This window comes from Oxyura jamaicensis, chromosome 20 (assembly GCF_011077185.1).
Source record: "Oxyura jamaicensis isolate SHBP4307 breed ruddy duck chromosome 20, BPBGC_Ojam_1.0, whole genome shotgun sequence".
NCBI lineage: Eukaryota > Metazoa > Chordata > Aves > Anseriformes > Anatidae > Oxyura > Oxyura jamaicensis.
The window spans coordinates 12,701,097-12,715,624 of NC_048912.1; the positions used below are offsets into that span (position 1 = coordinate 12,701,097).

Here is a 14,528-nt window from a genome sequence, read left to right on the forward strand (position 1 = left end):
ATGCCAGATTTCACTCTCCCCGATCGTCTTTAGCTGTTTATAATAAAAATCAAGCGATCCATCTCTTCTGACAAGAGGAAGAGTTGCTCCAGGAAGCCCTGGACAGGTCAACTTCTATATTAAGGAACTATTACTTGACGGCTTCCTGGCCATAAATAGCTGTCCAGCCAGGCTGGGGTTTTTATTTAGAAATAACAAATAAAGCAGGCCTCAGACGTAACTCCATGACCTCACTCCCCCTTCATTTCCCACCCATCTCCCCCGCTTGCTGCCGTCCTCTCCTCACCCCAGGCTGCTCAGGGCCCCCAGCAGAGCGTTTCTCCCATCGCCCACCTCCCCGGGGCAGCTGCGAGCCCCCTGTCCTCCCACCACCCCACTTAAAGCCTAACCCCAAAGCCTGCACCAAGCCCTCAGCAGTGCTGATGTGATCCTATCAATAACTGCTCAGAAAGAAGGGGCTCAGAGAAGGTGAGATGACCCCCAGGTGCCCAGCACCGCTGCAGACATGTGCTGGTGCCAGCTTTTAGAAGTGTGGAAGTGGGTTTTGCACCACTGATCTTCTGCTGTAACTCAGCTCCAAGAAATTAATTCCTGCTAGGCTTTCCTTAAAAAGTGGAAACGGAATCTCTGCACAGCCAAAATGGAAATCTTTCATTCAAAACATGCCCGAAACTGGATGCAAACAGAAAGTACCTCCAACACAGCGTTTATTTTTCAGTTCCTTGAGCCTTTTTCTTAACTTTTGGAAGACCGATTCTGATTTTGTAATGTTTAGAATTGGCAATATTGAAAACAATCAGGAAATACAAAAGAAAAACAACATTTCAGTATTCTTTTATTACTGGGAGGTTTTGACCATTTTTGTCATGTGGTTTGCCTAAAATAATAATAATAAAAAATCCTTGTTTGGAACTGGGACGGGAAGAGCGGCGTGTTTATTTCATGTATGACTCATCAGCTCGGTGTTGATACACTAAATGCTTCAGAAGCTAACACTCTATAGAGATGATCATTTTTAATATAAAACAGTAAATGTTCAAAACAACCATTGCTTTTTTTTTTTTTCTTTCTTTTTTTTTTTTTTCTTCTCCCCATTGTGGCCAATAAAACAGAAGGGAGGCCACGCAGTTTACATTTTAATAAAATTAAGTTATTTGGTGCCACGTTATTACAGTCTTTATTGGAAAGTGGAATAAATTGCACACAGAGGAGTCATAGGAGGGAGAAATCACTGTGAATAAACATAGATTCTGGGATGCATTTATTTGCCAGTTGCATCTCAAAGGAGGAAGGCTTTCCCGGGGAACACGGAGGCAGCCTTGGGGAGGCTGCTCTGGGTTGCTTCGGCCGAGGAAGAGCTCTCTGGCTGCCTCATCCAGCTGGCATTTTTCACCCATGTCCTCTGAGAGAAACCTGTCCCACGGCGGTCGGGGCGTGCCGGGGCAGCCAGTGTCCTCCCGGCGGGGCGAGCCGCACGCGCGGTGCCCGGGCTGGTGGCCCCAGGGGGGTTTAAGCGAGCGCCAGGGCGCACCAGGAGTCCTGCCGCAGCGGCACGCTCAGCCCCGGCTGCGGGGCCATGCTGCTGGGGGAGAAGGGGTAGTCCTCGGGCTCGAATTTGAACTCGCCGTGGCCGCCGGCCAACGCTTCGTCTGACTGGCTCTGCGCCTGCCCAGGGAGGGAAGGGGGAAGCCATGAGAAAGCCTGCTACAATTCTCCTTATACATTTTTCCTGCTTATCCTGATGCAGTGGTAGGATGGTGATAGGTTACAAACACGGTGTCTTATCCCTGAGGCTCATCCAGTGTGTCGGAGGCTGGCCACGAGAAATGCTCTGTCCCCAGCCCAGCCAGCAGCAGGCAGGGAGAAGGCATCCCAGGGCCAGCCCGTTATTTATTGACTGAATGTGTCCAGCTCAGACATCTCTAGGCACATGTCTATTTTTTAAGAGCGCAGCGCAAATCAGATTTACCTGTTTCAGCCAAAAAATCTCTCCCATGGCACAGTGCCTGGTGCTCAGACTCTGGGGCTGAGGTCCCCCTGCATGCCTGTCCAGCTCAAGGGGGCTTAGACCCCGCACAGAGATAACATAGGGCACAAAATGTCCACCTGTGGGATGACTTAGAGCCATTTTTCCCCCACAGAGCCGAAATAGCACCCTGTCCAGTAAATCCTCACAGCAAAAGTGTGAGCTTGCCCTCAGGAGTCTCTTAAGCACTCAGGGCTATAAAGCACAGATAATATATGGCCAGGCAATTTTTTTTAAGAACTACAGAGGTTTCCACCCAGGGCTAATCCCACCAACTCCACAGGGTTGCAGCTCACTTGGCAGCCCCTCAGTGCAATTAGGAAATTGCTCTGCCTCACCAAGGTCCTCAGCAATTACGGAGGCAGGTGGAGCACCCACCCCAGCGGGTGACAGTGCCAGTGCCTTACCTGGGACACTGCCACAATGGCTTGTCCGGGATACTGCGAGGTCGTGCTGGGCTCGGACTTTAAAGTGACCGTGCTGTCTGAGTTCGTAATGGAAGAAGGGGAGTTCGTGGCCGAAGTTGTAGATCCTGCAGGACAACGAGCACAGGATGATGAAGAAATAATGACGGGCAAAAATCTGCCCTTAAGGGATCTATATCGTAATATCTAGCATCACATCATATAGCATGACTGCTGCTTTCTTTCTCCACCTCGTCTCCACCAGGGTAAGGCTTCATATTTGGCTGCCACGATGCTGATGGAGGAGGAGGAGATCCCATTCCCAGCCTGGCCATACGGGTCCTTGCACAGGCCAGAGGGGCAGATGCCCAATGTGTCACAAACCCTCCCCCTAACTCCTAACCACTCCACTCCCAGCCCTTATCTTTTGTCATTGCCCGCTGTAGCTCAGACCTGCTGGAACCCAGGTGCTGCGGGGCTGGAACTGGGTGCCCACAGCACATGGGATCCCTGTAGGGACGTGACACCAATGAGGTTTCCCACCCCACATTCTCCTCTCACTTGAGGGCTGTGTTTAAAAGAAGGCCCTATAGCTAAAGCAGTCATCAGGGAAAAAAAATCCCAATATGATTTTCTCCTAATCACAGTTTCTTGCAGAATGAGCACTGATGAGATGAACTGTGCCCTAAGCCCCGGGACGGATGGTAGAAGTACTATACCTGTTGAGGTTTTGCCTTTGGTAATGTTTTTAGGCTTCCTTTTCCTTGTCTGGATGCTTTCCTTTTTCATGGCCAGAGGTCGTGGTACCTTGACATTCATAAAGTTTGGAATCATTAATATTGTATTTTACTCAGCTCCTTCCCACACACGTGTTGCCTTCCTATTTACATGCTGTACTTCATGCAAAGCACCTAAAGTCCTTGTCCTTCACTGAGTGCTATTTTTCTCTGCGACAGGCCTTGGCTGGAAGATGTATAAGGCTAACAGCTAAGGCTTTCCCACAAATTTTGTTTTTTCCTTTATTTCCTATTTTCCTTTTCCTGATTTATTGGTGACCTCTATGACAGGGCCCTACTAAATTGCTCCGACAGCTGGGGCCTACAGGACTCAGAGGGAGCAGTCATGGGACAGAGGGACTTGAACCCTTATGGCAGAAGCTTGAAGAGGCCTGCGAGGAGGGATGAAGACTCCTCTTGGATCATGGGCATGTTACCGACAGTTCTCATCCTCTGTGGCTGAATGTTATCAGCCAACCTCCAGGCAGACTCTTTAGCATCATTTACACATCGCTTAAGTACCCCACCTAGCAGAGAAATGCCCCTTGTGTCCTGTCTGTGTTTGGGGAGCTTCAGTCCCCAGCTACTGGAGTCTGGTGGGCTTTTATTTATTTATTTATTTATTTAGAGTAACTCTTGGCAAACAAGCCAACTAAAAGCCATGCAGTGCCAGAAATCTCTTCTACAGCTACCTCCTAAATGTGTTCCACTTCCACTGCTCTAGAGGCTGTCCCCTCCAGCCGCGGTTTCCCAGCCCTGCTGGGGGGATCCCCGCACCCCTCGTGTCCCTCGCGCCACACACGCACTCCTCACCCCGTGGAGCTTCATGTACAACCCGCAGGCGTTGCAGACGGGCTCCCCTTCGGCGTTCCTTCTCCAGAGGGTGGTGTTGGTTGTGTGGCAGTTAGTGCAACATAGCCCAGCACGTCTGGATGAAGACTTAAAGGCAAGCAAACAAACGCGTGAGTGCACACACAGAAATGACAAATTGGAAGGTTTCCTTTCCTACAAAAATAAAACCCCCATTTACAATGCTTTCCTGGAAAACATGAAGCACGAAAGATAGCCAAATTCAGAAAGAAATTCCATTCAAATATGAACACTCTAATTTGCAAGAGCTTCATTTATTGAGCTCAATAAACCTGGCAAATGTCCTCCCGATCCTTTTCACAAACTCCCAACAAGTGAGCTGGACGCAATCAGATCTCAGCACAGAGCACTCCTGTCCAGGAGACTTAGGGAAAGACAAGGAAAATACCTGCCAAGCCTTCAGCACTCCAATGGCTGCTGCAGAACACTGCTGTTGCTTTAACTGAACTTTATTTCTGTTCTTCTGCACTCAGAGCTACCACTAAAGTTAGCAACGTCCCAATTAATCTCTGCTTTAAGACACTGGAATCAATTGGCTGAGCTGAGCAGAACCAAGCTGAACTGGCCCGTGATGGGACAAGGAGGGTTTTCCCTGCACGTCTCCCAGATAATCTGTTCCATGACTGGCTACAGGAACACTGTGCAAACATTAACTAATTACATACTTTGTGAGCGCAGTGATTGCTGGCTCCGAAACAGTAGCATTTCGAAAGGAAGAAGGAAAATATTCTGGCAGAAGCTGCAAGCTGATTTCTGACAACTGTACTCTGAGCCACTGAAAATTCACAGGTCTCTATATCCACACTTGTCAGCTTAATAGCACTTCATTTTAATGTCTCTTAACTCTTCACATTTTAACTATTTTAATAAGAGGCTTCAGGACATACAAAGATACCAGCGACGTAAGTAATATCACAGACCCTGCACATTCAGGTATTTGAATACATTCTTCAGCACTGAGAAAAATCACTTTGGTTCGTCTCAAAGACAGATGATAGGTGATGCAGGCAATAATGAACTCCCTGTTTGTTTATTTTTCCATTACCGCTTGATATCGTAACTGATCAATATGATGAATGAAGTGGGGTGTGTCGGGATAAAAATGAAATGTTTTTACAAGGTTAGCAGTCAGAGATCAGCTTTGAGTTTCAAGAGACACGAGCGACATGCCCAGGCTTTGATTCACTGGTTGCAAAGAGGTCTCAGCAACTATTTGCAAGTAATGGCATTGCTTGGAAAATGATTTGCTTTCCAAGAAATAACCAGGCAAAAATAATAATATGCTGAGCTGTGAATGGACAAGCTTGGCACAGAGGAGGTTTTTACAGCAATTCTTGTCCGTAACATAGGACACGGTGCCACAGCAAAATCCTGGACCAGTTACAGAGCTTTCTTGAAGCTTTTCAGCTACCAGGGCTGGGCCATTCATCCCTGCAACCAGCAGGGACCTCAGCCCCAGGGGTGCCACAGGCACGAGGGGGAATTTGGAGGAGCTCAGCCCTGCGGTATCGGTGCCCGGCAGGGGCTGGTGAGAGCTGTCAGCACCTGCGGATGGAGGAAGGCCAATGCAAAGCACTTTGGAAAGCCCCGAAATTTCTGGGCAGCCCCTGGGAGGAAGGAACGTGCTGTCCTGTTGTCACAAAACATTGTGCTGTCTGCTGGGGCATCAGTGCCCGCCTCTGCCTGCATCTTCTGCGCTGTGCTTTGTGGGCTGCCTCCTCCCTGCAGAGCGCAGCACAGCAGAGGCCATCCTCCATGGGCAGACATCACAATTTAAAACCTAGAAACCCTGTGAGAACCTGGCCCTACACCACAGCTTGCCAGTCTGGCAAGAAAGAGACAGTCAAGGCTACTTTTGCTCACTGAAGGACGAAGGTACAATATGTTATTGCTGGTTTCCCAGCAGTTCCCTTAAAAGAAAGCGCATTGCTGCCTGCCTCCACCCCTCTGTCTTTGTACCACTCTGACCTTGTCTAGGAAGTTGTTGACTTCAACATTGTGCTCCAGTGTTTATTTATACAAATGCACCGTACACTCAAACAAAAACTCCTCATGGACCGGGCTTGACAGCCAAGTGCTGCCGATAAGCTCGAGGAATCGGGAGCCAGTGCCTATTGAATCAGCCCCGTGTGGGCGCTGCTTGGGCAGCCTGAAAACTTTGGGGCCAGCAGGGCAAGTCCCTCCGAGGGGGAGGCCCAAAGCCATAAGGGACTTTGCTTTGCCTGCTTTTCAGAAGTGGAGAACAAAGCACGGGGTTTCACAGGGGAAAAGAAGCCTCTGAACCTCCAGGTTTAATTGAGGCTTGTCGGTCCCCCTCGCCAGCAGGACAGAGGGGAGCTGATGTTGGTAGGAAAGAGGCTGCAGCAAAGTGTGCTGAGATTCCCCTGCTCAGCTCCTGGAAGCAGGCAGCTCCAAGGCTCAGAGCCACAAGCAGCAGCATTGTCTGAGATACAGACTTGCTGTTGTGGCTCTGGGCACCTCGGAGGAGAAGCGAACCACAGGAAATGATGGCCAGGAGAAAGTCAAAACATGAACCATGAACACTGCACGGCTCTGTGATCCCAGCAGATTGCACCAGGGCTGTGATCAGTCCCATGTCCACCTTCCCCAAAAGCATCACCAAACCCATGTATTGCAAACTATAAAAAAGGACAGCCTGGAAAAACAAACAAACAAACTCAAACACCACAATACAAAACAAAACAAACAAACAGATAAACAAAAAACCACAAACACTGAAAATTTAGCTTCCAGAATAGTCCTCCATCTCAGGATGATGTGGGAGCTGCTGAGCACAGGATGGCTGCTGCATCTGCCCTCCGCAGCACCACGAGCTGCAGCTCTGCTCCTAACATTGGGGGAATTTCATGCACAAGAGTGGAGCCATCCAGCTCCAGGGGTTGCTTTGGGATGGTAAAAGTGATCCAGGTTTTGGGACTGGGCCTAAGGTATCCTGTGAAAAATGCTGAGAAACTTTGGCTAGAAAAGAGCCTAAAACAAAGCGCTGCTCTCATCCTCCTCTAAGGTAAATCCTTTCTGCTGAAAGCCACAGTGCTTTGCGTTCCAGAGGCAGGCTGTAGCAAAACAGCTAAACAGCTGTCCCTGCTGCCTAGAGGATGCTGCCCTTATCACAAACAAACAAAAAAAAAAAAACAAAAAGAAAAAGAAAAAATGAACTGGAAACTGCACTGCTGCTGCTGGCCCTGTCCCATGCACAAGGAGGCTGAGAGCTACCAAGCCGCAGGACGTCATCCCCGCGGGGTCTCATGTGCCACGTTGCATTTGCCAGGGACTTGCTTTGTGAACACAGAAGTCAGAACAACCGCGGCGCAGCGCCTGCCTACAGAACAAAGGTCATAACGTAAAGGCCGAAAGGCACCGTTTTTCCTCTCTGTGCCTCTATTTCATGGCATTGTGAAACAGCCTGGCTCATTGTTCCTGCACTGTGCGCTCCCGCCCTGCCCGCGCGGGTGGGGTTACGCGGGGATGGTGATCCAAACCATTCCCGGCAGTGGAAATGATACGGGGGGGAGAAACATCCCAAAGACAGGTAGGTCCCTGGGTAGTGGGTTTGCAGAAAATGCCTGGCACACTCTTATCCATCAGCAATGGGCCCTCCTTCCTCTGATGGAGCACAACTTGTTGCAAAACGGCATTTCAAAACCTTGGAAAAATCCGAGATTTTGAAATATTTTGTTTCAAAGTCAGGATGGAAAGTCAAAAATGCAGCCCCTTCTCTTTTCCATAAAACAAAATCCCATCAGGTATTTCTACCTCACTGAAATGTTTCCCCTGGATAAGAATATCAGCCGTTTCACGTGGGCCTTATCATTGTATTGATAGCTGAAATAATAGAACAGTTGGAAATGCTTTGATAATTGTTTCACCGGGACGAGCCAGCAGTCCTAATTCTGTGAACCAGCGTTCTCCACTAGAAAACACAGCTGAAATGTTTACTAAAAAAATGCCTCACAGCTGCTACTGATGGGGCCGTGACATCAGTTACAGAGGAGCAGGCAGGGGGCTTGGGGACCCCAAGTGCTGCCGTGTGCCGTCGGGCAAGGCAACCAGCCCCGCGGGGAGGTGCCGGCACCGCTCCAGCCGCAGCCTCGCCACCATCACAGCAGGCGTGCAAAGGGGCCGGCTCCCTTCCCATGCACTGAAGTAAAATACCAAGTAACAGCGAGACCTGTCCCAGAGCCTTGGGGAAAAGCTGCTCTAAAGAGCCTGTGAAATTCAGGCAGAGCCGCATTTTGATGCCAGTCTCCGAAATGCAGAGTTTGATTTAAGCTTTTGCACCAGTATTTAAATACACAGCTCATATTTGAAGATATCTGATATCTGAAGAAATCAGCAGCGTACCTGAGATTTGCAGCTCAGGGGAGATTTGAGGGTGCAGGTTTAATGTAATTACATTAAAAGAGACCAGGAATGTTTTGGCGAGATGGGCAAATCCTGCAGGATAATTGAAAATGTTTCACAGAAACACATCGATTTTGGTGACCTGTTGTTACAGCATGGAACAAAACAGTGTGATTTTCTGTGGAGCCGCTGCTCATTTCATTTTGCAAATAGAGTCAAAATTCCAGGATCAAAATCAGAATGAACCATTTATTCAATCCCAAATTTGTTTCTTATGATTTTTTTACACTAAAACTTGCCACTCTTGGGTTACTGCTAGCAATTTGTTGTTTTGCAACACACGAAATAACTGCAGGAATACACCCAGAGTGAAAGCAAAAGGAACTCCCAGCTGTTCCCCAGCACGGCTCAGACAAACATCCTGTTTGTAATGACTGCTTCTGATGACAGGCTCTGAAACCAAAACTGTTACCACCAAATTTAAACATCCCAAAGCGATTGTACAAAAAAAGGAGGTGCCTGTCGTCTCTCACGATGAGATCCCAATTAGGGGAAGCCCAATACCACGATGTAGGGGGAATTACTGCTTTAACCTGCAGAGAAACTGGGAACTACCAAAGCCCAAATCCTCCCTGAGGAGCGCAGGGCTCCAGGCATGGTATCTGGGCCCCATCCTGCTCCCCTCGCAGCCCTGCCTCCTCTTCAGCTACTCTGCCTAGACCCTGTGAGGCTACATGAAGAACTAGGACAAAACAATTATTGTCATAGAAAGAAAGCAAAGTGTCCATGGTAGGAACGGGGCTGGGAGAAGCTCGCAGATCCCCCACATCCCCAGACCACAGGCAGGGATGTCCAGCCTTGCTGGGCTGCAGCACAGCCTGGGACCCCTCCAGTCCCCGCTCCCCCACCTCCACACCAGCCACCAGCCATGCCAGAGCAACATTTCCCACAGCTTCACTCATCTCCTCCTCACTCTGACCTGTGACAAGGGGCTCCGGCTGGCACTGACGGCATTTAATCCATGGGAGGACTGAGTCTCAAACAGGCCCTAACACAGAGATCCTGACAGCGTGGGCACCAGCACCAGCCCCCCGGATCCTGCCCTCCATCCACCCCCGGGTACAGCAGGGGATCTGTCCCTCTTACCAGCCTCTTCTGTGGCTTGAGCGGCCGGTTGATGCCGTTCATTTTGTGGTAGAGCCCGCAGGCGTTGCACAGGTAGTGCCCGGTGCCATCCTTCCTCCAGAGCGGCGTGGACATGGCCCCACAGTTCACGCACTCCCGGCCGTCCCCGGGGAACTCCTCCAGATACTCTGGAAGAGAGACCCAAGGCACGCGGGTCAGGAGCCATGCCCACCACACCATGCCACCTGCGACGTGGGGACTTTGAAATAAAGGGTCCCTAATTCTCTTTGCCCCCCTGCTCCTCTGCAAGTGAGAATCCCTGCCTGCTGGGAGCTTGCCTCCACCTTGCATAGCATAGAAGAAAGTCCTTTATTTCCCCCCACACCCTCACCTTTCAATATTTGCTCAAAGTGAGCACAATCCCCCATTGCCACCCCAAAAAACCCTGAGCAGAGCTGAGCTGTCTGGGGGATAGGAAGAGGCAGGGAGCCCATCCGCGGCGTTATCCCCACGCAGGGCGCAGCCCGGGAGGTAAAACTATTTTTAATGAACACCACGGGGATAATAAAGTGGGGAGGAGAGACAAAAACGGGGGGCTTTTCCCTATCTCCAGCGAGGCGCGGTGCTCCCCGGCTGGTGTCAGGGCGCCCGGGGCTCCATCCGCGCAGCACCCGCGGCTCCGCACCCGGCTCCGCGCAGCGCCCAGGAGCACCGGGAAGCCTCTCCCGGCCCCAAACCCGCTGTAGCCAGGCTCCTCCGGACTTTTCTTCCCCTCTCCGAGGAAATCTCGGAGCCGCCCGGCCCCAGCACGGTGCCCGGGGGCCCCCGGCCCCAGCGCCGCTGCGCTGTGAACGGGCAGCCCGGGGCGCAACCGAGGGGCTCGGGTCGGGCTCTTTCCTCCTGCCGCTTTTCTTTCTCGCTTTGAAATAATTTCCTTAGTCCCGAAAGTTATTTTCTTCTAAAAAGAAATACTTTTTTTTTTTTTTTTTTTCTCTCTTTATCTGCGATCGTATTAAAAATGATCCAACGGGGGGAAAAAAATGCCAAAACAAAAAACGAAAAATAAATTGAAATATATATATATATATAAAGTAAAAAAAAAAAAAATGAAAAAGGTCGCAATCACTCATTAAATGAAAGAAAAGAATAGTTTACGCTACTTAAGAGCGGTTTACACTATTCAAGAGCAAAAATAAACGGCAGAGAGAACGGCAGTCTCTATTCCAGGTCCCAAACCAGCAAATTCAAAGCGTAGAAGGTTTTTCTGCGCCATCACCTCCCTCGGCAGGACCGGGGCGATTCGTCCCCGCACAACACAACGGATTTTCCGAGACAAAGAGAAAATCTGGGAAACCAACGGCTCCCGAGCATCTCCGGCGTGGGAGGAAAAGCCGAGCCGGGGAGGCAGCTCGGCGGGGAGGGGGCTGTCTCCCCGCTTTACTTTGTTCTTGGGGTAAAGATAAGATAATTCGGTTCACCGCAGTAAAGATGATAACGCGGCTGAGATCTTGAAGTGGCTTTTAAAGGGCTTTGCGAAGCACCGCGGGAGGAGGCTGGGGAAATATTCCCGGGGTTGTAAACCGCGCACACGGAGGGTCCTTTTACATCAAGACCCGAAAACTTTGTTTGCTCGGCTCTGGGTTTAAAAGGACTCTGCGGTGTGGATGCAAACGAATTGTGGCGGGGTTTATTGTTCAACGCCTGGCTGCCTTTCCCTGCCTCTCCAAAGGCCGCGGAGCGGTGCAGCTGCGGACCTGTTTGGGCGAAGGCGAATTAGGAGACCGAGAGTCTGTTCGAATATAAACTCATTTACCACAATAAATTACTTAAAAGGGAGGGAGCTATAAATCTGCCCCGCTAATTTAAACACAAGGGTAAGTATTGAAGCCCAGGCACAAAGTCGATATTGTGGGAAGGAGATATCGCGGGGGGGGGGGGGAGGGAGGGGGTAAGAGGGTGTCGAGCGGCCTCTGCTCCTCTGTCCTCGGGGGGAATTGCTCTCCTTTGAAACGTGCTCTTTGCCCTCCGTGTAACACAAACACACACACAACACAAACAAAACATCTCCGTCTGGGGGCCGCCAGCCGCGCACCCCATGCCCGGACCATCTTTCCATCCAGCCAAAACCTCTCCCTCTTTTTCCCGTCGGGGCAGCTCACCCCGGAGCTGGGGGATGCTCCAAGGACCGGGGGGGCGCACGGAGCCCTTCCTCACCGGGAAGGGGACGCCCGGAGGCGACGGTGAGGGGCGACGGCGACCTACCGAAGGTGGACCTGCGGCCGGGTAAAGCCGCCTGCCTCGTCTGCAGGCTGTGCAGTACGCTGCTCTCAAAGTGTCCGGCCGTCCAGGAAGGAGGAATGTCGGGGGTCACGTAGGCAGGGTAGGGGCTGGAGTAGGACCCGTTGACGGAGCGCACCAAGGCATTGCCGTACTGCTCCCGGCCCCCGCCGGCCAGCAGCAGGGGCCCCTGGTAGGCACCGTCGCGGCCCGGGGGGCTGCTGCCCGGGGGGCTGTGGGGGTAGGAGAAACCCGACGGCGGGTGGGGGCTGCCGGCGTTGAAGGAAGGGGCTTCGCCGCTGCTCTGCGCCCAGCCCGGGGGGTTGCCGAGGTGGCTCTGGTGCGGCTCGCAGCCTTGCAGGTAGGGCAGCGTCTGCAGCACGGAGGGCACCCGGGTGGTGGGCACGTAGACGGGCGAGCCGGCCGACGAGTGCAGGAAATTGCTGGAGTCGTGGGAGTAAGCCGGCTGGCCATGGCTGGGGGCGAGGGCCAGCCCCTGATACATGGTCCGTCCTCGGCGGCGGCGGCTGCTGCTCAGGGCCCGGCCGGCTGCGCCCCGACGGTGCCGAGGGGCTCACTCAGAGGCACCTGGAGGGAGAGCCCAGAGCCGCGGCTCAGCGAGGCCAGAGCCCCGGCCCCATAACTGTCCCCATCCCCGACCCCAACCTCATCCCCATCCCTGATCCTATCCCTATCCCCATCCCTGACCCCATACCCGGGCCGGTGGCCGTGGGACTGGGATCCCTGGAGCCTCCGGCCCCACTGTAAAAGCTCTGCTCTCCTGCCTCAAGCTGGGGGGAAGGGGAGCTGAGTTAGGTTTTTATTATTATTATTATTATTATTATTATTATTCCCCGTTAAACTTCCCTCTGTTCCCCTCCATCCCACGGTGCCAGGCCGAGAGCCCCGGTGTGAACCGGCCCCCGCTCCGTGGTCCACCCGGCCCCGGCATTTCCAAGGGTCCTTAAAAAACAAATACAACCCCCTTTTTTTCATTTTTTTTTTTTTCATTTTTTTCTCCACCGAAAACTTTCCCTTCCCGTCTTTTTCCGAGCTCCGGGCCTGAAGCGAGCCCCGGGCCCTGGCGGGCAAAGAGCTGCGGGCCGGGCTGCAGCCCCGGTGCCCCCCCCCCCCCCCCCGCGCCCCCCCCTTTTGGGTGAAAAGCGAAATAAAGCGACCCGAAACAGTCCCGTGCGACGCACAGAGCCGGGGGACCTCCGGCCCCAAAAAGAAGCATCCCCCCCCGGAACCCCCCCCCCAGGGCCGCTCCTCCGGGACACTTACTCACATTGCAGCGGGCCGGGAGCGGAGCCGGGCATGGCCGGGTGGGCATGAAGCTGCTCTCAGACCATCCAGGGCAATCCCAGGAAAATAATAAAATAATAATAAAAATAATAAAAATAATAAAAAATAAACTTTCCGGGAGAGGGGAGAAAAACCACAACCGCGGCCTCTAAGCAGAAAGGGGCCGGTGCTATCCCCCCCACACTCGGTCCCTCCCTCTCTCTCTCTGTCTGTCTGCCCGTCCGTCCGTCCGTCCGTCCCCCGTGGGTGCGTCCCCGGCTGCGCCCGGCGGGGAAGTGGCGGCCGGGGGCGGCGGCGGCGGCTCTTTACGGCGGGGCCCGGGCCCCACGTGACGGCCGGCGGGGTAACCCCGGTCCCGGCAGGGGTTGGGCTCCTCCCGCCGGGGGGGGGACGGGGTAAGGCCCGGAGGCTCCGCTCCCGCCGCGGGGGATCAGCGGGGGGGGGGTTGGGCGCCCCCGGCCGCGCCACCCCCCCCCGGGGGGCCCCGGGGTCCCCCCCGGCTGATCCCCCAGTAAGGATGGAGGGGACCGCCTGCCCCTCCCGGTGGGGGAGGCTCCCGGCTTTGCCGCTCCCCCGGTGTTTTTTTTGGGGGGGGTTCTTCGAGGAGGGGGTGCCGTGTGTCCCCCCCCCCGCCTCGTCCGACCCCGGTTTCCCGCAGGAACCGGCCGCCGGCGGAGGCTGGGGAAGGCTCGGCACGCTTTCCGATATGGGTTTTCGGATCGCAGGGGACGTGGCGAGGGGGTTTTGTGCCCGCAGCGAGCTCTCCCTCTCCCCGTTGCACCAAAACCCCGTAGTACCAGGGCTGGGGGGGTCTCTCTCTCACCCCTCCATGCCCTGCCGAGGCTGGGGCGATGCTCGCCGCCTCCCGGCGGTGTAGAGCCGTCCTGAGCCCCATGAGCAGCTATCCGGCCCTATGAGCAGTTACCCGGCCCCAGGACATTTATCCGGCCCCACACCGTCCCGTCGGGGCCCTGTCAGCCCCGGGCTGCTCCCTCACAGGGCTGCGGCCGTGCCCCCGGGGGGTTCGGGGCCTCCTCCTTGGAGCCTCCGCCCGGGAGGCTCCGGCCTTGCGACGGGGACCCGCAGAAGGCCGAGAAACGACAAAAAATAAAGTAAAATAAAATAAAAAATAAACCACTATTCCCTAATTTTCCCCGTGGGCGCGACCCCAAGAAGGGGCGGCAGGAAGGAAAAAAAACAACCAACCAAAAAAAAAAAACAAACAACACTTACACCCCTGCTGTCCGCATGGCCCAGCTAATTTGGCGGATTTAATTCTGCTCCGGTGCGGTGCCGGTCGCCTCCCCCGGAGCGAGGAAACCATTTCAGCCTTATCTTTTTTTTTTTTTTTTTTTTTTTTTTTTTTTTTTTTTTTTTTTTTTG

At 53.2% G+C, this 14,528-nt stretch overlaps 1 protein-coding gene across 2 annotated transcripts in view; it reads right to left on the reverse strand.

Annotated features, from left to right (window-relative positions):
* Positions 1 to 822: 822 nt before the first annotated feature.
* GATA5 (GATA binding protein 5) overlaps positions 823 to 14,528 on the reverse strand; it is a 16,187-nt gene continuing 2,481 nt past the window's right edge. Inside the window, exons 1-8 of one of the 2 annotated variants that reach the window (XM_035344228.1) lie at positions 14,379 to 14,462; positions 13,129 to 13,177; positions 11,826 to 12,428; positions 9,585 to 9,751; positions 4,020 to 4,145; positions 3,150 to 3,237; positions 2,434 to 2,558; positions 823 to 1,665 (exon numbers count right to left, since the gene is read on the reverse strand). In XM_035344228.1, the coding sequence (XP_035200119.1) occupies positions 1,510 to 1,665; positions 2,434 to 2,558; positions 3,150 to 3,237; positions 4,020 to 4,145; positions 9,585 to 9,751; positions 11,826 to 12,345 (1,182 nt within the window). In that variant the 5' untranslated portion in view covers positions 12,346 to 12,428; positions 13,129 to 13,177; positions 14,379 to 14,462 and the 3' untranslated portion in view covers positions 823 to 1,509. Of the gene's footprint in view, positions 1,666 to 2,433; positions 2,559 to 3,149; positions 3,238 to 4,019; positions 4,146 to 9,584; positions 9,752 to 11,825; positions 12,429 to 13,128; positions 13,345 to 14,378; positions 14,463 to 14,528 lie in introns of those variants that run through there. The other variant, XM_035344227.1, reaches the window with a different exon arrangement.